Raw genomic sequence first — 23,099 nt, 5'->3', positions numbered from 1 at the left:
AAAAGGTGCAGACCCCTAATATATCCTGGAATTAGATTTTTTTTCCCCCCTGAAAGTCCTGATAGGCACTTATTTTTCTGCCTTTTTATTTGCTCTTTTGCACAAAAGTGTGCCTCACCGTTTTGAGAGTCAGACAGAAGAAGCTGTATGTTGATCTCCATGGCTCCTGAGAGGGCATCTGGGGGAGGTCAGCCCGCCCTCCACACACCGAGGCCGTTTCTCCCACGACTGAACTGCCTCTCAGCCCCTGACATCAGGTCTCCTCACTGAGTGAATCTGAGGTTACTTTAGCTCTGCTCAGGACCAGCTATCCTGCCAAATATTTATGAAATGACTGTTTACTTGCTTCTTCAAATATTTCCCCAATATCTGGAGAAACCCACGAATCTACAAAATAGTTCAAGGAAGGTTTTAAGGACTTCAGGAGACTGGGAAGAAGGGAAAGTCTGAGAAGGAATCAGATACTTCCACAAGTCTCAAAAGTCTCTCTGGACAAATTATTAAACACAAAAAGGAAATTGCATAGGAGAGAAAATTGGAAAGCACCTTAACCAAGCAGCTAAGGGGCATGGAGACACCATATGCCTCCAACTGGGATACCCGGGGAAGGACCCAGAAGCCTGGCCCTGCCCCCAGTGCAGTACCTGGGCTGAGTTATGAGTAAATGCCAGACACATCCAAACTGAGGGAAATTCTGTAACATAAATGGTCCTTGTTCCTTAAAAAAATTGTTACTGTCTTGATGGACAAAGAAAGGCCAAGGAAATGTTTCAGATAACAGCAGACGAGAGAGACCTGAAGAAGCACAGCAGCCATGAGTGCTTCACACGTAAACCGACCCACCGGCCTAAAAACTGGACTCTGAGCATTCTTTGTACCAACCTAGGAGTTCTTCCCCTGTCCTGGCTCCCTACCTGTCCTCTGCAGGTACCTATTAGCCTGAATTTCTTTTTTTATTTTAATCATTCCCTTATCTTTTAAAAAAATAATATCATCACATAGGTCTGCAGAACACAATCCTGGATGGAAATTGTGCCAGGAAAGAGCATCACTGTAAAGCATCTTTGAGACAACTGGCAAAACTGGAAGACGTGGACTGTGGTTTACGTAAAAAGTCTACCAACATGAAACTAAATTTCCTGAATTTGAGAACTGTACTGTGGGTTGTAAGAGAACAGCTTTATCTTGTTTTAGGAAATACAAAGGGAAGATTTAAGGGGCAAAGTTACATGACGTAGTCAATCTTCTCTCAAGTGGCTCCAAAAAAAAAAAAAATAGTAAATGCTGGAGAGGGTGAGCAGAAAACGGAACCCTCCACTGCTGGTGGGAGTGTAAATGGGTGCTGCCACTATGGAAAACAGTATGGAGATGCCTTAAAAACTAAAAACAGAGTTACCATGTGATCCAGCAATTCTACTCCTGGGCACATATCCAGATAGGACAAAAACTCTAATTCAGAAAGACACCTGCACTCCAGTGTTCACAGCAGCACAATTTACAACAGCCACGACATGGAAGCAACCTAAATGTCCATTGACAGATGACTGGATAAAGAAGATGTGGTATATTTATACAATGGAATACTACTCAGCTATAAAAAAGAATGAAATAACGCCACTAGCTGCAACATGGATGGACCTAGAAACTATCATACTAAGTGAAGTAAGTCAGACAGAGAAAGACAAGTATCGTATGACATCACTTATATGTGGAATCTAAAAAAAAAGATACAAATGAACCTATTTACAAAACAGAAATAGACTCTGAGACATAGAAAGCAAACTTATGGTTACTGAAGGAGAAAGCCGAGGAGGGATAAATTAGGAGTGTGGGATTAACAGACATACACTACTATACATAAAACAGATAAAATGACAAGGTCCTACTGTATAGCACAGGGAACTATATTCAATTCCTTATAACCTATAATGGAAAATAACTTGAAAAAATAACATATAGATATACATATATATATCTGAATCACTTTGCTGTACACCTGAAACTAACACAACATTGTAAACCAACTCTACTTCAATTAAAAAAAAGAAATAATGTCTATGGACAACACATGGAGAAAGGTGGATGGAGAGAGAAAATGACACAGCAAATGTGACAAACATTCAGCATCGTTGCTCTGGGTCAAGAGTATATGGAAATCCTTTGCATTATGCTAGCAACTTTTCCATAAGTTTGAAATTATTTCAGAACAAAAAGATATTCATGTCCATTTATGCAGTTAAAAAACTGGAACAGGCTGTAACAACTTGCACTGTCAGCTTTTTCACTGTGACACGTGTGCTCCCCAGTCAGCAAGAACCAAGCTGCCCCCCTCGGCACGTCTGCTTGGTGCTGTCAGGACATACACCGTGTGCCACGTAAACACCACATGTCTCTAAGGCTTATCAATGTCTCTCTCGAATTAGCCAAATCTTTGCTCTGGAGGGTGGGAAGTAAGAGTAAGGCTTTAAGATGTTTAAATTCAAGATTTTTCTTAAGACCTTGAGTGAGATTTCAACCCCTTAGATTCCAAAGTGCTCAACCTTCTCATCTCCTTTGGTCTAGTCTCCTTCCCCTCTTCTCTCTTCTTTTACATATTCAAAATCTTTTCTTTATAGATAGTGTATGATCCTGATTTGTATTTTTAGTAATAACCTCGTGACAATAAGAACAGTACTTTCTTGAGTGAGTTGAACTGTGAACCTAAAGGGGGTTATGGGAACCCCCAGGTTTGTAGCCAGTACGTCAGAAGTGTGGGTGGCCTGGGGACCCCTGAAGTGTGGCTGGCCTCGGAAGAAGGGGCGGCCTTACTGGGACTGTGCCCTTAGCCTTGGGGTCTGAGCTGACACCGGTGGTCAGCATCAGAGATGTACTGCAGGACTCCAGCTGAGGCAAGAACAGGGGACCAGAGCACACAGGGGAGAATTCACCCTTGTTAGGAAGTAACATGATGGACACAGGCTAGGACAGATGCCGATGCACGTAAGCCATGGCGTTTGATGGTGGGCAGTTGATGGTTCCACTTGCTCTGCTGAGAGTAAAGGGGCTGGATGTTGGAAATCTGAGGGGAGTGAAGAAAGTCTGAAACTGTTAGAGAAAATAGGACATTACATTGACTGGGACAAGTTTTCGCAACATGACTGACACGTGGGACTGGAAAATTCTTTGCTGTTCGGGGCTGTCCTGTGCATTGTAGGAGAGGCAGCGTCCCTGGGCTCTGCAGGTTAGATGATGAAGCGCCACCCTAAGCATGAAACCAACAATGTTTTCAGACACTGCCAATCCCCCCGGGGCTCCAAGGCTCCCTTGGTTGGTCCAGAGAAACACAAGAAGATCCAAAGGCAGTGTTAAGGGCCCAGGTGGGGTTGATGACCACAGGTTGTGATCGAATCAATACATCTGTTACATGTAGAGCCTCTAGGAGGAAAGGATGTCCCCCGTCTCACTCCTCGTCCCCTCGCCACCAATTAACCTGGTTCACGGTGGGCGGAGCCACTGTGGGCTGAGGGCCGGGCCCAGCCATTCTGTTCACTTCCTGCCTTCCTTCTCCCCTCCCCCTTCTCTTGCTCCCTTCTTATCTTCTTTTTCTTTAAGTCCCTGGTGTTACAGTTGCCTCTGTCTGGGACTGGTGCTAAGACTCTGATGGAGGGAAGAAAGATGCCCATTTCAGGCTCTGAGCTTAAACCACATGCCCTTGCTTGCTCTACCAGGGAGCCTTGAATTGGGAGTTACAAACCCGGCCCAGCTGATCAAACGTATACAGGCTCAGTGGGGGCCCTATCATAATAGCATCTCACAGCAGCCCTAAGCCCCCGGTGACCCTGACATGCACACATACCTGGTGGAGCTAAGGCCCTGGCGAGATGTGTGCTCTGCTTCCACTCCGAGTGGGTGGGCTGTGATTCAGTTCTGACACCTCCTGGAGCTGGCATCACACGCCACAGGTTTAAGGCATAACCTTCACAAGGCTGCCTGCGCTCCAATGCCAGCCACCTGCCACTTCTGACCAGCCCTCTATAAACTGACAGGTTCCCACGGCCCCCTTAGGCTCAGTAATTCACCAGAATGACTCACAGAACTCAAGAAAGTCCTATCCTTAATGATCAGTTTTATTATAAAGGATTCACACGAGGCAAGGTCTGGGAGGGTCCTGGACATGGCGCCTCCATGCCTTTTCCCTGTGGCGTCCGGGCATGTCACCCACCTGCTACGCTGACTTGTTCACAACCAGGAAGCTCCCCAAGCCTTAGTGTTTAGAGTTTTTATTGGGGTTTCATTAAGAGGCACGATTGATTAAATCACCGACCATCAATCATTCCAGTTCTTTCAACGATTATTTATCATAAAGATAATGTGTTTGGATTACAGCTCAGCCACTGAGAAGACAGTAGGTACTAGCTCCTCCCAGCTTCAGTTTTCTCAGCTGTGGAGTGGGGATAATAATTTATACTCTGCAGGATCACTGTAAGGACCAGAACTAATATACACACAAAGCAGTGCAGAGTACCCACTCCATTCTCAGTGTCTTGTCCTCCCTCTGAAAAATACAAACAAGTAGCTGCTATGTTACCACTAAGATGTGCTGCCCAGAGTTGGGTACAAGGCTCTAGCCATGACATCACTGAGGCAAAACGCCAAGGAATGATGCCACCCTTGGTGTGGCCAGTCTGCTGGGCGCTCACGAAGCCTGGGACAAACAGCGCTTTTATGCTCTGATGAGACAGTTCCCTACATGCTCACCCTAAACTGGCCATCACCATCTTGTCCTCAAGCATATCATGCAGAAAGGGCCCAAGCTCTGCTACAAGTCACTTATAAAGAAATAGATTCAGGTGTGTGCTGTGGAGGAGTGGAGGGATCTCAACCTTGACCATCAGGAGGGTAAGGTATTCTGTACAGCATTCACAAAGTTCTGTTTTTACCGAATATGTTAGATAAATTTGAACATGAGCTCTGAGCTTTGAACAGGTGTCAGGATTCCTCCCTACCACCACCCCCACCCCGGGCAGTACCTGTAGAAGGCGGGGCCGGCGGGGCTGCGTTGGCAGTACCCAGGTTTGTCCACCGACTGGCGAGCCCCGCCCTTGCCATGGCGCGCTGGTAGTTATCATACAGCATCTTTCCATACTGGAGGAGAACACAGAAGAAGCAACAGAGTGAGGCCTTTAACCCAAATTCTGCATTCAACTGCCATCCACAAATTGAGAGGGGAAAGGACTTCACAACCACTCTTTTTACTCCTTTCCTGAGATTTTTTTTTACGGAAACATATTTTAATTTTAAAAAGTCCACAAGTCACGTTTCCTTATGTTAAATGCTTTCCCAGATGAGCAGAGTTAGCTAATACTCTCAGCCACCCGTTAAAGGAGCGCTGTAGCCATGCCACTTGATGACACGTCTTTATGTAATTCTATCACAGGCTACATCTCGTGTTTCTTAATTACACACTATGCTTGCAAAGCTCTCCATAAATAAATATCTGAGATCTGTCCTGGGAAAATAAATCCCTAATTCTCAGGTCACTGGAGCGGTTCCATGTGTCTACCACTCTCATCTACTTAAAAAAAACCAGTGGGCAAATAAATGAGGTCATATCCTGTGCACTGACCTGTCGATAGTATTGACTCAGTAAGACTGGGGCAGGTGTTTCCCAGTAGCACAAAGACCGAAACCCAGGTTAGGAAGCTGGTTAGCAAATTCGAGATGGGGTGAGCCCCACACTCTCTCACCTTGGCGATCCGTATCCCCGTGACCCACTGACTCAGTGTTCTCGCATCATCACAGCACAGATACTTGATATACTGGGACTCCTTCTGAATCTGGGGATGCTAGAAAAAAGCCATTTCGAAGACCGTTTAGGAACTTTTCCCTCATTTGCACCTTTCAACACTTAAAAAACTCTTAGTGTATGAAATTTCCTGAGACGGTGGCCAAAATTACAGGTAGCAATTTTAGGATTAGGAAGAGGGGTACTTTTTCATATGGGCTAAATTTGGAAAGAATTTAAAGAAATCTGTGACATGATTTATCATAAGCACTTTTAGTCATATTATCAATAATCATTTTCAAATCTGAAAATATTTACATATATATGTATGCATATGTGTAACAGAATCACTTGGCTGTACACCTGAAACTAACATTGTAAGTCAACTACACTTCAATAAAAGATAAGATTTAAAAAATAAAATAAAACAAAACTCTTCAAATATAAATCCAATTGATGGCAAGTAAATCGACAAGGTGGAAAATTAAAGATCAATTACGGACAAGATACAACACTTACTATTATGAAAGATCAGGTTATATTCTCAGTACCCTTTCAGTATAAAATAGGAATACTGTTGGAAATATATTTAAATAATGAAACGTTTAATAAAAATGTTTATTCTTACCATTTTTCCTAATTAAAAAAAATCATTTTCATCCCTGCTTCTTGAACGTTTGAAAGCCGTCACATCTAACATGTCTCTAGCCCCAGAAGAAATCCAAATCGTTTCTCCATTGATCAGATAAGGAAACTTACCTGATGTAATTCTCATGTCAAGGAATGAATGCTTTTGTGATTCCCAGTCAGTCCTAGGGTTATTTCTGCTACCAGGGACTGTCACTTCCTACCCGATTTTTTGGCCTCCAGATGGATGGCCCAGAGGAGGGTTATTTTGTGTCTAATCTTATGTGGCAGTGAGCTGGGGTGCTGCCCAGGGGGGTCACCCAGGCCTTGCAGGAGCTCCAGCCAAAGACAACAGTGATGGGCAGAAACGAGGGGGAAAGAAAGACATGGGTTGGTCCCCAGTCATGCAGAACACCCTGTCCTCCTTCTGAGTCCTCCTTGCCCTGTCAGTTCTGTTTTATGTCTCTGTCTCTGACAGATTCTTCTCTCCACGAAGCCAGGAACCATGTCTGTTCACTGCCGAAGACCCCCAGGGCTTAGCCCATGGCTTGGCGTGTGGTCGGTCCTCCAGTCCAGAGGTGGAAACCATTGTTGAGGGAAATAAGCAAGCATAAGATTTCCCATTCAGCCAGAAGGCTCGTGGCCATATGGTGAGGGGCAGGCAACCCAACCAAGGTTCTAAGCTTCTAAGCTGTGTGTCATGTGAATTTTCAAGGGTCATTATAATTTGTAAGAAGCTTCACTATATAGAACAATGACTACCACCGTGTGTGTGTGTGTGTGTGTGTGTGTGTGTGTGTGTGTGTGTGTGTGTGTGTGTGTCAGGGTGGCGGGGTGCTGTGAGACCACCTGTTTCTTCATCCTCCATTTCTCAGAGCCGTTCGTTAATCCTGCTGGGATAAGCATCGTCGGTGGGGGTGTTGCAAGGCTGCTGGGAGGGCAGGGAGCCAGAAGTCATCTTCAGTGGGCAGGGAAGGAACGAGGCTGTCCGGTTCCTCTCGGAGGGTCCTGCGTGGACCTTCCCACCTCACTTTGCTTTCAGTTCAATTACTGACCTTCAGGGAAATGGCTCTTTTCAAAGCTGATCTCAACCATGGGCCTTGTACCCTTGAACTTCAGTTTGAATCTGAGAAGCAGCATCTGGACTAGTCACCCTAACGGCCAGGCCAGCAAGAGCTGGGGGTTGTGCTGTCTTTGCCCTGAAAGGGTCACAAGACCCACAGAGACTCTGAGCTTGATGAGAGGTTAGTAATTTTTGGTTTTACAAAAAGAAAACAGGCTTAGAGAGGTTATTGTATATTTTACTCCATAGTCCAGTATACCCTTGGAGTCTCTTCTCCCGCCGCCTAGAATTTCCATGTTCATATTAATTTATTATGCCGAAATTCCAGACTTAAAAAAAACACAGAAAAATTCAGAAATTATAAAGAATTATTATTCCTTTTGGCTCCAGGTTCCTGAATGTTGTCTGTAGTTTTCCATTCTGGCCAGCAGGTGGCAACATGTATCACACATTTCCTCATTTGGGTTCAATGCTTCCTTGTCAATTCTGAATGTTAGATTTCATTTTTGCAAATGTTACTCCAATAATCATCCTCTTTGGGTGATTGGCGAATGTTTCTCCAATAATCATCTGTTAAAACTGAAACTCTCCGTCAACTCAGATCATTAGCGGCAGCAGCAAAAAAAGGATTTGTTACATGAATTAACTGGCAGGTCATAAGGATGAGTACACTGGGGGAGGACATACTTATTTCCTGGATGGGCTGTGACATTCCACACATGCCTGTAGCACATCTATCAATACGAAAAGTCACAAAGCCAAACCAGAAGTCTTTGTCCTTCAGCCCCAGAAACCCAGCTCCCTGCCTTACAGCTGCATTCCTGTTCTGACTGTTGTGTAAGAGGGACAAAAACATGGGTCTCTCCAGCAATTTGATGCCTGTGATTGTGAGGCAGGAAGGAAGGGGGCAGGGCACAGCTATTCAAGGAATAACACAACAATTAGCACCAGGATGGTGAAAGATTCAACCACCAGCAGGCCTTGGGGCTCAAGATGGCTGGAGATTTGACTTCTAGCAGAACTTGAGCTTCACTATATGCTCACTGTAACCTCAGCATGGTGAATAACATGCCCGCAGGCGCCAGAACAGTCCCAAGGCTAACGCAAAAGACCGAAGAGTGGGAGGTGGCCCAATTCCTGGGAATCCCAGCCCCTTCCCCAGAGTAGTTGGGATGGTCCCACCTGTAGGCGTGTGAAGCTACCAAGCCCATAAAAAACTGGCACCTCATGGCCACCTCTTTCTCTCCCTCCTCTTCGGAGACGGCCTGCACTCTGTCTACGGAGTGTGTACCTACTTTTACTCTAATCTGAACACCCAACCCCCACACCTCGCGGCCTTTCTCTTGCCTTTTGCTATATCTCTCCAAATAAATCTACCTTTACTCAACTGTGGCTTGCTCTTTAAAGGACCCACACTTGGCGGGGCACATCCCAGGAGCTCAACCGAGGCCTGGGAAAGGGCCCTCCTCACGCCCCACCCCTGTTTTTCCTGCAGCAATTGTTCTTAGAAAGCAGCTGTTATTTATTTTTTTCCCTGAGGAATTTAAAACGTTGGTGCTGTTACCTTGGGCTTGTATATTAAAATTTTTTTGCTTTGTTTCTTGGTGCGTGTCCCGTCATGTTCCCAGGAGCAGACTGTGAATCGTACTGTGCTTGCAATGAAATGCAGAAAGCAACTGTGTGTGTAGACGGATCCACTTCAACAGCACAATAAACAATTTCTTAAGTGTATTCTCCATCCAAATACAGTAAAATGTGGTCATTCCCTTAAACGTAACGGCTGTTGAGCACAAAGCAGAGGCCAGAACTCTTGCCCCTGAGTTCTAACAGCTCCTCCTACGATGAGGAGGTGGGTGTAGAGACTTTGGTTCATTCTCTCCTATGTTAGTGGGGTGTGTCTCCCCGACTTCCTTACATCACCTGTGTGCCCTGACTGTGTAAAGGGGAATTCGGATCAGATGACCCCGAAGGTCTCTTGTGATCCTCAGATTTTCTGATTCTCAGATGAGCTGCCAATGGCCAGGAGACCCCTTTCTGGCTCCCGAGTTAGCGCGGGAACCCTCCCGGCTCCCAGGACATCCTACGGCAAGTCCTTGTGCTTTTTCTCCTGTCATGTCCTGGGACCTTGCCAAGGGGTTTACTTCCCTTGAGCCTTTTGCTGAAAAAAATATTTGCAAAGAGGTTTAAGGAAAAATACTGGCTCTGTGCCACTGGCCAGACTCTCCTGCTATTGGTTTGGTTGCTCCTGACCACAGAGAGAAGCTCCCGTAGGATGTGCCGCACAGCACACAGAGGTGAGGGAGACCGCAGATCATTACTGCAACAAGGGACCTTATAGATCTTCTAAACTTACAAATGGGAAACCAGAGAGGTTAAGCCATTGATCCAAGGCCAAAAGGAGAGGGAGAATCATAATTGAGAACCGAGGGCCCGTGCATCCAGCAGGGACCTCTGGGTGCCGAGAAATACACCAATTCTTGGGTAAACAGAGATGAGTGAGAGGCTCTCATACTTAGAAGTGGTGGCTGGGGTGTTGCTGGGGGAGACATAGGTACATAAACAAATGTGGTCACTCTATGAAACAGTCAGGTTCTTAGTAAAAGCTAAGGAGGAAAACAAAGGAAGGCTCTTTGGAAGAGGTGACAGCATGTTATAATACATTTGAGGAACGTGCAGAAATTCTGTGTGGCCAAAACCTGGGAGCCATGGAAGGAAGAGGCAGAAAAGAAGCTGGACAGGAGCCAGAGTCAAGGGCTTTGTGTCCAAACAGCATCTGGAATTTGTCCTCTAGGCAGTGGGCCCATCAGACATTCAGAGCAGCAGAGAATCCAGGCAGCAATGGCGGCTGCGCGGGAGGTGGACGTGGAGTCAGGAGGACCAGATGGAGAGAGGGCTGGATGAGACATTGATGATAAAAACCAGAAGAACATGAGGATGGATTGGATGAGACAGGGAAGAGGAGGGACTTCAAGGATGATTTCTCTATTTCTAGCTTCAAAAAGTCAGTGGGTATGGGGTAGAAGGCTGAGTTGAGTGGAAATCAGAGGAAAAGTGGCCAAAATCTTCAGCGAGTTCAGGAGTTGGACCTGGTGGGTAAAAAGCAGACTCAGGAACCAGAAAGGAATGACTTAGCTCAACTGGATGAGACCCAGATGTGACCTGTGATTGGTTCCAGGACACCAGCAAATACCAAAATCCAGTGATGTTCAAGTCCCTTATAAACAATGGCACAGTATTTGCATATAACCTACACACATCCTATTGTCCACTTTAAATCATCTCTAGATTCCTTAGAATACCTAACACAGTGTAAATGCTACATAAATAGTTGCCAGCCAGTTCAAGTTTTGCTTTTTGGAATTTTCTGGAATTTTTTCCTTGAATATTTTCTATCTAAGGTTGGTTGAATCCACAGATGTGGAGCCCTCAGATATGCAGGGCAGATTGTAATATATAAAAAGGACCCAGCATGGAGCCTGTAGCATGATGGGACTTGTTATTATCATGATCAATATTAATGATAGAACCAGGTTTCTGGGAGCACGTAGGGCTTGACGTGAATTTCTTTTCCTTCCTTCATTCAACAGGTGTGTGCTGAGAATTTACACTGTGTCAAGTTACTGATCCAGCTCTGAAACATACTAGTGAATACAAGAGAAAAAGCCCCTGCCTACAGATGTTTATATTCTACTAGGGGAGAAAGTCAATAAAAATACAGAACACTAAGTGATGTAATTTCAGATTGTGAAGAAAACGTAGCAGAGTAAGGGTAGGGAGTAGGTGAGTGATGGAGTGGAATTCCAAAACTCTCTCTATGACCTTCCTGACGCTCTGCCTCTCAACAGAGCTCAGTAAAGACAAACTTCTTCCCCGGGGCTATTTACTTCCATCTCCCCATCACAGCCACCCTCAGAATGGAGTGAGAAAGAGTTCACAAAGTAGCAACTTTGCAGGGAAGGGGAGCATGTGTCCCAGAGAGAGCACAAACACAGACATGACTCTGGAGTACCAAAGTCCTTTCTTTGGATTCTGGTATCTTTCTTGTGAGTACGCACAGCCTCTTAAAATTTTTTAAAAATTTACTTACTAATTTAAAAAAAATTGAAATATAGTTGATGTACAATATTACTTTAGTTTCAGGTGTACTATCTAGTGATGTGGCACTTGCCTACATTAGGAAGTGATCACCACGACAAGTCTAGTATCCATCTGTCCCCATACAAAGTCACTGCCGTATTATTGACCATATTGCTCGACCTCTTAAGGGGCAGGTCATGTCCCTTCTCAGAGTGTGGTCCCTGGGCTGTTAATGTGATGTTAACTTGGTGAACTGGGAACTTGGTGGAAAAGCAAATTCTTAGGCCTGATCCCAGACCCACAGAACAAGGAACTCTATGGGCCCAAAAATCTGTATATATATTTTTTTAACTTTTTTTTCCCTTAAACGGAGGTACTGGGGATTGAACCCAGGACCATGTGCAGGCTAAGCATGCACTCCACTGCTGAGCTCTACCCTCCCCTCCAGCAATCAGTGTTTTAACAGCTCTCCTGGTGAGTCTCATGCACACTCAAGTTTGAGAACCACTGGTCAGTAGGAATATTTACTTAGTACGGGAGTGCAGTAGTAACGCCTGCCAATTCTTGCACGCGGGCTGTGTTTCTCAGCATTGCACTGGTGGTTTCTGGGCACATACTGTTTAATCTGCATGGGAAGTGTTCTTATTCCCATTTTGGAGCAGAGGGCAGTGACGGTTAGGGAGTCTTGCAAAGTGTGCCAGGTGACAAGGCCAGGACTCAAATTCCAACCTTCCCAACAGTGCCCTCCATGAACTGTCAGAATCCGTGAATTCCTACTGAGTAAGGAGCTTCCAGGGTGAAGTTCTCAGTCCGGCTCGGCTCACAGGCTCTCTTAACATGCTTCTCCGTAATCCTGAATTCCTTTGCAATGTCTGTACGAAGGAATTCTTTGACTTCTGTAAATCTGCCACTCTCATGAAGTATTTGCATATCAAGGGCTTTTTTTTTCTTTCCCACAGTGGACAGGACAAACAAGTGACCAAAATGTTCAGAAACAAATCAGGTTCTCCAAGCAGTAACAGACCCTTTTACTCAGCAAATGATAAAAATTCTTCATGTTCTGGGAAGGAACCAAGACGGGCACTTCAGAGTGAAGTGGGCAGGGGGACTGCTGGTAAAGAATTTGGCTTCAGATCAGAACTCATCATCATTCTGTGAAAAAGGGAAATGCATGTTCCGCCTGGGTTGCTCTTGATTCTTGTTCTCAGATCATCAGAACTGCTTTTTTTCCCCCCACCTCTGAGCCCTCTCCCCCACTGGGGAGGCCCCCACCGGTTCCAGAAGACTCAGGCCTTGAATAGAGGATTCTAGAAGCTCTAGTCCAGGAGGACCTGCGTCCTGTGTCAGACTGAGTTCCTCCCTTGCTCCCTGTGTCTGCTTCCTCATCCTGGGAACCTCTGAGTCTGAGATCTCTTCTTTCTCTTGCTGGAAATCTGTGCTACGGCCTCTGGACCCTGGCCATGTGTTGGGGCCCTCGCTCCCTCTGACAACTTTCATTTTATTTGTCCACTCTGAAGGGTATCATAGCAAACAAGCCCTGGTGATTGATGCTTAAAGTTAGAGCCCATTTTAATCCTAAGTGAATCGTGATGATGCTTAGGAAAAAATAAGATTCTTGGGCCCCAACCTTCAATGTTTTGACTCAGTGGGTCAGGGCCCTGGAATTTGTATTTCTAACCAGCCTCCTCTGACTCTGATTCAGCCAGTTTATTAACCAGCAAGCATTTCAGAACCTCCCTCCAAAACCTTCTCCCTGCCCAAGAGATGTGGGCAGCGCTTTGATGCAGGGCATTGGAACGTCCATGTGGAAATGAGGGTCCCTGTTCTGGTAAGTTCTCACAGTCTCAGGATTGCAAACAAGGGCCATGGGGGCAGACAGAAACATAATGAAGACACAGTTCAAGGGTGGTTAGTGGAGGGGCTGAGGGACGCAGAGATTTTGTGTCTGAGCAGACAGTGTCTGAGAGAATGGCCTCTGGGCCACCCTCTGGCTTCTCATCCTGACTCAGCCACTCCCTGGCCAGGAATCTCTGTGCAGTGGTTCCACGCTTAAAAACTAGGGAGAATTGTGGCTCTCATGTCATAAGGTTGATAAAAGGATTAAATGAGTTAAGTGTTTAAATCACTGCATTATAGATGCAAGGTATGTATTTGCCATTGTTCTCAGGACACTTTCTATACCAGGAACAGGCCAGAAATGCAGGAACCTGAAGCAGGCAGCACATTCTCCCCACCCTCTCTTCCTTCTGACCCAAGCAGGCCTCAACCCCAGGGCCTTTGCATTTACTGTTCTGCTCAATTGGGCTTTGGGAATGGTTGGGTCTAGGAGATACTCAACTTCTGGAGGAGCAGCTGTGTGACAGCAGCACACTAGTGTGGGCACCTCTGAAATGATAGTGTGTGTTCACGATCATCTCCAAGGATGCGGACTTTGACAAAGAAAACTTTTGCTACAGAGGTAAATTTAAGTGTTGTCCTTCATTTGTGAAAATGATATAACCCCCCCAAGTGTAGACTGACCTACTTCCTCGGGAAGGGTGACAGCTTTGCCAGGAGTACATGCGGACACACAGGGTCCAGCTGCAGACCTTTCCAGAAACATGGTGATGGAGTCTTCCTGTGTGCAGTGCAGGTGACTGAGCTAAAATGGAGCCTTGCCAGGAACCAGGTCTCCTGAACAGCTGCCCCACAGACAGCCGTTCCAGAAGGAAACTGGGGAGCCCTGACTCCAAGAAAGGAGAAATTCTGGGGAATTTCTGGGAGGGGTCATATCGGGGGAGGGGGCTAAGAGGTATAAACTATTAGATAAAATAAGCTACAAAGATACACTGTACAATGCAGGGAATACAGCCAATATTTTATAACTACAAATGGAGTATAACCTTTAAAAATTGTGAATCATTATACTGTACACCTGTAACCTATATATAGCATTGTGAGCAACAACATTTCAATTAAAAAAGAATTTAAAAAAACAAAGTATATTTGTAGGAAAAAAAGATAAATTCTGCACACAGCCTTGGACCCAGGCCAAATGGAATGAGATAACCCCTGCTCTCTGGTGTGAGGCTGTGAAGGGAAAGGAATTTACGGTCTTCCAGGCAATGGTGTGGCCAGAACAGCTGCATCAATTCCTTGAATCCATTTCCAGGAGTCAGTTGTTACATGTGGCAGATAAGTTACTTTTGCCCAACCTTCCAAAATAATGTACTAATGTAAACAAACCTTCCCAGACAACTGATAATACATACTGCTTTTTGATAACACACACCTTAAAAAGTTTCAAGACCCAGTAATGCTATTTTTAGAAAAAGATTTTTTTAAATTAACTTTTTATTGAAGTCAGTTTACAAAGTGTCAGTTTCTGTTGCACAGCATGTTTCAGTCATACATATACACACATATATTCCTTTTCATATTTTTTCATTATTGGTTACACAAGATATTGAATATAGTTCCCTGTGCTACACAGTATAAACTTGTTGTTTATCTATTCATATATAGTAGTTAGTCTGCAAATCTCAAACTCTCAATTTATCCCTTCCCACCCCTTTCCCCTCTCAGTAATCATGTTTGTTTTCTATGTCTGTGAGTCTGTTAAGAAATGATATTTTCCCCTACTTTTGTATTTTCTATATTTTTCTAGGAAATCTTGTCAACTTCCTAATTTCTAAAAATGTCTGACAATAGAATAAGAGTCTGATATAGAACTGAAAAATTTATCACTTTGTCAATAAAATTGTAAATAAAATTTGTTCAAAATGTAGAGCTTTCATTTTCATAAAGTAATGAAGAAATCCAGACAGATTGGTTTGTGAGTTTTAGACTCTGTAGCAGGCTTTGGGAGAAATGATCTGAATGGGTAGGAATGTTTTCCTCTTTCCTATTTTGGTGTACAATAAAAAGCTTATTATGTTATATTTGTAGTTAACTATATAACATTTAATATTTTTTTCTTAAAAGGAAATATTTGCACCCTAATGTTCATAACAGCACAATTTACAATAGTCAAAACATGGAAGCAACCTAAATGTACATTGACAGATGACTGGATAGAGAAGTTGTGGTATATTTATACAATGGAATACTACTCATCCATGAAAAAGAATAAAACAATGCCATTTGCAGCAACATGGATGGACTTGGAGATCGTCATTCTAAGTGAAGTAAGCCAGAAAGAGAAAAATACCATATGATAGCACTCATATGTGAAATTTGAAGGAAAAGACACAAATTAACATATTTATAAAACAGAAACAGACTCACAGACATGGAAAACAAATTTATGATTACCAGCGATGGGAAGGGATAAATTAGGAGTTCGAGATTTGCAGATACTAACTGCAATATTTAAAATAGATAAACAGCAAGTCTTTTCTGTATAGCACAGGGAACTGTCTTCAATATCTTGTAGTGACCTATAATGAAAAAGAGTATGAAAACAAATATATGTATGTATATGTATAACTGAAACATTATGCTGTACACCAGAAATTGACACAACACTGTAAACTGACTATACTTCAATTAAAAAAAAGGAAATATTCACTCAAATTGCTTATAAATCTAAAGTAAGGACTTCATATAACATACCTTTAAAACAAAGCAGTAGTCAGTGGGTGCTTTATATTTCATTTTACACTGAATCCCATAGTAAATGTTGACATTTTCAAACTGTATGAAACATGCCAGATCTCGAGATGTCTGAAAGAGAAGGAAAAAAATAACCTCAGCCTAGTTGACAGGTAATATATTTCCAAGGTTGTTCGTGATGGCACAACGGAGGGTTATATTTTCGCAGGAAAGTTCAGAATTTCGGGTAATTTAAGCCTCTACCACGTGTAGTTTTCTAAAAGCTAAGCCTACATGTTAAGAAGTAAAAGAGTACATCCAAGGCAAACCTGTGTGCCACAGGCCAGAACCGGAGCAAAAGATTACACATCTGTTCTGGCAGCCGCACGTGGACTCCCAGAGCCTACTGGCTGACCTTAAGACATCATTATTGACATGGTGTAGACAAGGTGACCCGGCACCTCATCAGAAATTGCATTTTGGCCTTTGCCATTCTAAGTCAGTGATGGATTTCACGATCGAGCATTTAGAAAAAAGGCCCCTTCACGGTGAACAATGAGAGGTAAATTTGATGCTCAGAAAATTAGCACACACTTCATGCACTTCCTCCCGAGGAGAAAAGATTCCCTTCAGGCTGTCTTTAGAGTCGGGTGGTGTTGCTATGGAAACAGAACCCTCTCCTCCACTTACAATATGCATTGTGAAGAGTGCAACCTCTAATCTACATATTTGGTTACACTTCAGTTACAAGTCTGTTCTATTCCTCTTTTTTCTCCCCTTCCAGCCTGTAATTCTTTTACAGAGTTAATGAATTAAAAATAAAGGGCAGAATTGCTACACCTCATTGCACAATTATTCCTTTATATATGGTTGTACACTTTTTTCTTGTAAGATACTTTTCAAAGTTGTAATTTTTTTAATTAGAAAAATAAAACATATTCATCATAATTTAAAAAACAATTTATTTTATACATAATGAAATGAAAATCTTCCTTTGTCACTCTTTTTTCTGATTTCATTCATTTCTCCAAAGACATTCTTCCAAATATTTTTGGGTAAACATTTATATACCTATGCGTGTGTAAATATAAACAGGCATACATACATATGCATATACAATTTTTAAAATATAAATGAGGCTTTACTATAAATACTTTTTCATGAATTTGTTCTTTTTCTTAACATTCTATCTTGGGTTCTTGCTACGTCAGAACGTTAAAAAGGATATATCACATTCATTGTATAGTTGCATAACATTCCACTGTATAGATGTAACAATTTATTCCACCATTCTACTATAGATAATTAGAAGTTATTTCAATATTTTTCTATTACAAAAAATATTGTGCATATAAGCAAATACTTCCGTGGGACAGACTGCCAAACACAGAGCCAGCCTTTGAAGGATTATTCCCTTTTATATTTGCCTATGCAAATCTTGCTAAACTGTGTCCTCCCCATCCGTTTGGCTGTTATCAGCTTACATTCCAGCCTTCTGTGCATGGCTGTCCCTTTTTCTTTCCCACTCGATGAAATTTGCGTATTATCAACATTGTTAATTTTATCAGTCCCACAGGAGGGAATATTTCACTATTTAATTTATATTTTCCTGATTACTAGTAAGATAGAGCAACTTTTTAATTATTCCCTGGCTTCTGAGATTTGTTTCTGTGAATTCTCACTTAATAAGCACTGCCATTTTTTTATGAGTGTGTTTATCTTTTTCTCAATGAGCTGTTGAAGTTTTTATGTTTTATGGATATTTGTACTTGGTTATACACACTGCAAATGTACTCTCTGACTCTAGAGCTAGCCTTTAACTTCTTGTTTGGTATCTCTGGCCATAAGGAATTAAACACAACTTTATATAGTCAAATCCGTCAGCTTTCTCTGTTAAATTTTGAGTTTTTAGTCTTGCCTAAGAAGGCTTCCCCACTGCCAAATTATGAAAATATTGACCTACATTTTCTTCTAATAGTTTATAATTTTTCCAAATATATTTTAATCAATGTAAGATTTAATTTGGAACATGGTATGAGGTAGGCAACTATTTTTTCCCTATGGATATACAATTATTTCAATGCTAATTTGAGTATCAAATTCTTTCCCCACTGCTATAAAGTGCTCACTTCAATTTCTCTTATATTACATGGCTCTCTGTTGATGTGTTTTCTCTTCTTGCCCTGTTTTTGTCTAATGTTTTGACACCTGGGACGAGGTCTCCCTAGTCTTCTTCATAATTTTTGTGTGTGTCTATTTCAGAACAGTATCTCTTTCTGATGAATTTCAGAATCAGTTTTTGAACTTCAAGTAGAAAGAAACCTATTGAAATTTTTCTTGGAATTGAATATATAGAAAAATTGGGAGGAGAATTAATATCTTTTCATCTAGCAGCATGGTACATTTCTATTTATTCGGCTCTAACTCATTTCCTTTATTACATTTTATATTTTATGCCATATAGATCTCAAACATTTCTTGTCAAGTTTATTGTTAGATATTTTGCATTTTTCAATTCCTGTAATGTATGGAATATTTTGCATTATATTTAATTTGCATATTGTTTATATAAAGGAAAAGTTTCTTATTTGGTAAATTTATTTGGTTCATTAGGACCAAACTATTAAGTTTCTCAATTGAGTGTTTTATATTTTCTGGTAGACAATCATGTCAACTGTGAATAAAGAGCTTTGCCTCTTCTTTTCCAATAATTACACTTGTTATTCTTTTTCTTGACTTCCTGCTAGTTCCTCCGTGCCAGCATTAATGGGAGCAGAGACAAAAAGGACTCTGTCCAGCTCTAATGTGAATGCTTCCAATTTTTGTCACTAAGTGTGTTATTTGTGATAGCCTTATTCATATGTAAATGCCAAAGACGTAACATTTCTAAAATAAAACCAATGATTTGTGGGTCAACTGTTGTGTCCCCAGTGTCTGGGACTGAACTAAAGATAGCACAGATGGTAAAGTATCCATTCTGAGGCTGAGACCGGGCAGGAGTAATAGCTGCTCTGGACCAAGAGTTTCCCACAATGCTCTCCTGCATTCCATTTCTAACTAGTGGGAGCAGCCCTGGATGGGCACCATGACTCCACCTGCAAGGGATTGTGGGTCAAGCCTTAATTAGAGGAAAGCTGCAATTTGAAAATATGCCATTTGGTGGTGCCCTGGATTCATCAGTGAAGGCAAAAACTTCGGCTTACTCCAGATATAGGAGGAGAGATAGCCTACAGCTGCTAAAAGATGAGCAAAAGGTGAAAACGGCCGTCTGTTAAGAAAAGTCTTAGAAAAAGCTAAGATTTAGAATGAGGGTTACAATTACATTTCAAAGGAAACAAATTTACTATGTGCGTTATAGATTTGAGGCAATAATCTTAAATTACCAAACAGAAGTGAAATATCTAACAAACTTTGCTACATTAGTCAGGGAAATGTGTATAGTACACTTCAGAGAACAATTCAAACACTCAAGTTATAAGGGCTAACTGCAAATCTATCGGTGCCTAATACCTCTATGATTCCAGATAAAAGAAGTTTTACCGTAATGACTTCACAATAATAGAGTAAAAAAAGGAGGGAAAAAGTCCTCAAAAAATCAGTATGTAAAGAAACAAATTAATCTCAAGAAAAGTGCTTTGGTCATCATTTCTGAAACCTGACCTTAAAATAGATTAAATTCTTCACTTTCAAGAGACAGCAATGGAGAGATTCAGAAGGATTTCTGTAATTCTGTCTAATAGGATATATGTCTGTATATACATCGTAGTAACATAAATCTCACAGCAGAAGAGAGTGGATTTAAATGAACATCTAAGGATTTCTTTAGTTTCCTGTTCATGATAATGCTTTTTTCCTACAGCATAATTTTTTCCCTTTCTGACCTTAGTCTTTCCTTTGGGGACATAATAAATTCCAGAAGCTCGTAAAAGGAAATAGCGCCTCTTCCAGGATTTCTTCCCATCTTCTTTCAGATAAAGGGCTCCCTCGAGTTCTGGCACAATGATGGATGTTCCACAGAAACTTTCCTGAAATTGAGATTCCGATGATAAACAAATCCAAGAAAGTGAAAACATACTTTGTTCACATTTAAACAAACTGTGACAAACTTGCCTTCAAGCCAAACATCATTTTGTCTACAGCTCTGATCGAATGCATACACTGACATAGGATACCATTTGCCAAAAAAGGTGGTTCAGCTCCTGAGATAGACTAGAAGTTTCTTGACAAATTAGCTCTGTTCCTAAACCTCAGTTCATTTACTTGCAAAATTAGAGTAATGATAGCCCCAATTTCATAAGGAAGGTTGTGAGAATAATCTTGGTATATTGTAAAAGCAAGCATTACATAGTCTGTTTCTGTTATTCTAAGTCGGTGAATAGAAAACCTATTCCTTACCTGTAAGTGAAAAAAAATGACTACCTTACTGCTAGTAAATAGAAAAATTATAATATATGATTAATTCTATACATAAAGTATGGATACATTAATATTTTATTTTTGACCTAATTTTCTTTTTTTTCTAAATCCAGATAACAATCGATATATAATATTGTATTAGGTTTAGGTGTACAACCTAATGATTTGATGTATGTATACGTTGTGAAATGATCATCACAGTAAGGTTAGTTAACATCCATCACCCTGCACAGATACAATTTTTTTTTCTTGTGATGAGAACTTTTAAGATCTACTCTCTTAGCAACTTTCAAACGTACCATATGGTACAGTAAACTACAGTCACCATGCTGTATATGACAGTCCCAGGACTTACTTATTTTATAACTGGAAGTTTGTACTTTTTGACCCCCTTTACCATTTCATTCACCCCCACCCCTGTCTCTGGCAACCACAAATCTCTTCTCTGCATCCATGTTTCAGGTTTTTTGTTGTTGTTGTTGTAGCTTCCACAGATGCATGAGATGATACAGTGTTTATCTTTGTCTGATTTATTTCACTTCACCCTCAAGGTCCATCCATGTTGTCAACAATGGTTAAGATTTCCTTTTGGGGGAATAGTTTCTTACCAAAAAATGAAGAAGGCAATTATTAATACCAGAAAAGTATCAGATTGATGCCAATTAGTACCAGAAAAGATAGTAACAAAGTACATTTCCTAAGAGCAGATTTTCAACAGTCAAAACCTGCATAGAATTATGTAATTCTTAAGAAATGTCTTTTAAAAAGCAACGTAATAAAATTACATATTGTTCTAATTTTCAGTTCAAATATCCGAACTTATTTTTGCCTTCTTTAAAAAAAATAATTCTCAACCTCTTTTCATGCAGTCTCATAGAAGCAGAATAACTTAATTTCACATCCTTCAAGTCAATTCATATGTAGTGGGGCGGGGAGACACCTTTGCTCACATTTTCCCCAATTTCCTCTCAACTTAGCTGGTATTAGTCGTCTTGTCAATAATCTCTTAAATTCAAGCAGATTTGGGGTCCAAATTCGCAAGCAGGATAAGGCTTATTTTTCATAGTATAACATGCTTTTATTTTCTTTCACATCCAGCCTTAAAAATACTGCTGAAGTCTTGTAATGAGAACTATTCGGGCAATTGTGTAGGTCAAGGCAGACCCAGGCCCTGATTTACAGGCAGCTGCTGCAGAGCACTGATTAACGGCCAATGGCTGTGTCGCCTTCCAGGTCCCAGTCCCCATCACTGCTGGGCATGCTTGGACACTGAATCTCCATGCTGCTGGGGATGCCTGGTGCTTTACTTTCCTCAACTCAACCTGGAGTCAGTTTGATAAACGTAGAAAGAATGTCCCCATTCCCACCGTTTGGGCCTCCCTGGGAACCACCCACTGGGCTCTTGGTCCCAGGACCAGAACTTGTAGCATGTTTCCAGGACCTTGGGACTGAGTGGCAGCAAGGCTGTATTACCTGCTCCACTGGGAACAGGGCTGGGAGAGCCTGGAGTGGCTAGACCCCTGTGCAGGGGCCTGGACACACCTGGTGCATGAAAAGAGTGCCCTTCAGCATCAGTGAATTGGCTTCAGGTGGGAATGTGGGTCCAGGTATCAGCAGGTATTCTGAATTTCAAGAGAAGCCCTGATTCTACTAACTCAAGAAAATATTGTCAGGGGCAACAAAAATCTGGGTCTCCCATGCCCACCTGTGACCTATGATCTGGCATATATCTGCATTACGTGCGGGGAACAGAGCCTTGACTTTTAGCAGAGCTGCTATGTGAAAACTCATTAGACTTAAAAAAAACAAAACAACCACATCAAATGAACTTCTGGAACACATCCCTGCAGGGACAATCACAGACATCTGTATGGTAATTTACACACTCTCCTTCCCCTAACTCCCTAAGTCTTTGTAATAATTCAAAACAATACCGGAAACCAAGGTTCCTGGACTTGCCTAATAACACATGAACTCAGCAGGCAGAGCCAACCATGATCAGATCTCTAACTCCAACCTCACGCTTTCCACCACATGTGGCTGCTGGAAGGGCATCTTAGAACTCACTGCAAACAAAATTTGGAGATCCTTGAGCCTGAATTCTGTGGAGCACTTAAGTATCGAAATATATGGAATGTTAGAGGCAAGTTTTATGTGAATCCATGTCTTTTAGTCAAGAATTACTCACTGAACTTCAGAAAGAGTGAAATATATTGTCTAAAGTCATACTTTTTAACAACTCAAGAACCAGTTTAGTTCTCTAAATAGCTATAATTTAGCAATAATTTGATTTTAAAACCCCAAGTTAAAATTTCAGTGTCTCAGAATCGCCCATTGTTCTGAGAAGCAAATCATTTAAAAATAGATACAGTTAACATCCTCTTCTTTTAGTCTGCAAAGTTAAACTTACCTCAAGTAAGGATTCCTTGTTCTTTGCATTCATTTTCTCATTTGTTTCCTTGTTTTCTTTTTTTCCTTTGTTACCCAAGTAAAAATTCTAAATAAAATATTAAAATATTAGATCATTAAGTGTTCCCACCACGGTAGCCACAGCACGGAACTCTTGGTCTTGCGTAAGAG

The 23,099-nt window shown here is 41.8% G+C and overlaps 1 protein-coding gene across 1 annotated transcript in view; it reads right to left on the bottom strand.

Annotated features, from left to right (window-relative positions):
• Nucleotides 1–23,099, bottom strand: part of APBB1IP (amyloid beta precursor protein binding family B member 1 interacting protein) — a 94,240-nt gene that overhangs the window by 4,124 nt on the left and 67,017 nt on the right. The window contains exons 9-13 of the mRNA XM_074358036.1: nucleotides 22,930–23,016; nucleotides 19,985–20,128; nucleotides 16,125–16,235; nucleotides 5,727–5,825; nucleotides 5,010–5,124 (exon numbers count right to left, since the gene is read on the bottom strand). Coding sequence (XP_074214137.1) covers nucleotides 5,010–5,124; nucleotides 5,727–5,825; nucleotides 16,125–16,235; nucleotides 19,985–20,128; nucleotides 22,930–23,016 — 556 coding nt within the window. The remainder of the gene's footprint in view (nucleotides 1–5,009; nucleotides 5,125–5,726; nucleotides 5,826–16,124; nucleotides 16,236–19,984; nucleotides 20,129–22,929; nucleotides 23,017–23,099) is intronic.

Source organism: Camelus bactrianus, chromosome 35, assembly GCF_048773025.1.
Source record: "Camelus bactrianus isolate YW-2024 breed Bactrian camel chromosome 35, ASM4877302v1, whole genome shotgun sequence".
Classification (NCBI taxonomy): Eukaryota; Metazoa; Chordata; class Mammalia; order Artiodactyla; family Camelidae; genus Camelus; species Camelus bactrianus.
This window is presented reverse-complemented; position numbering and strand designations above follow the sequence as displayed.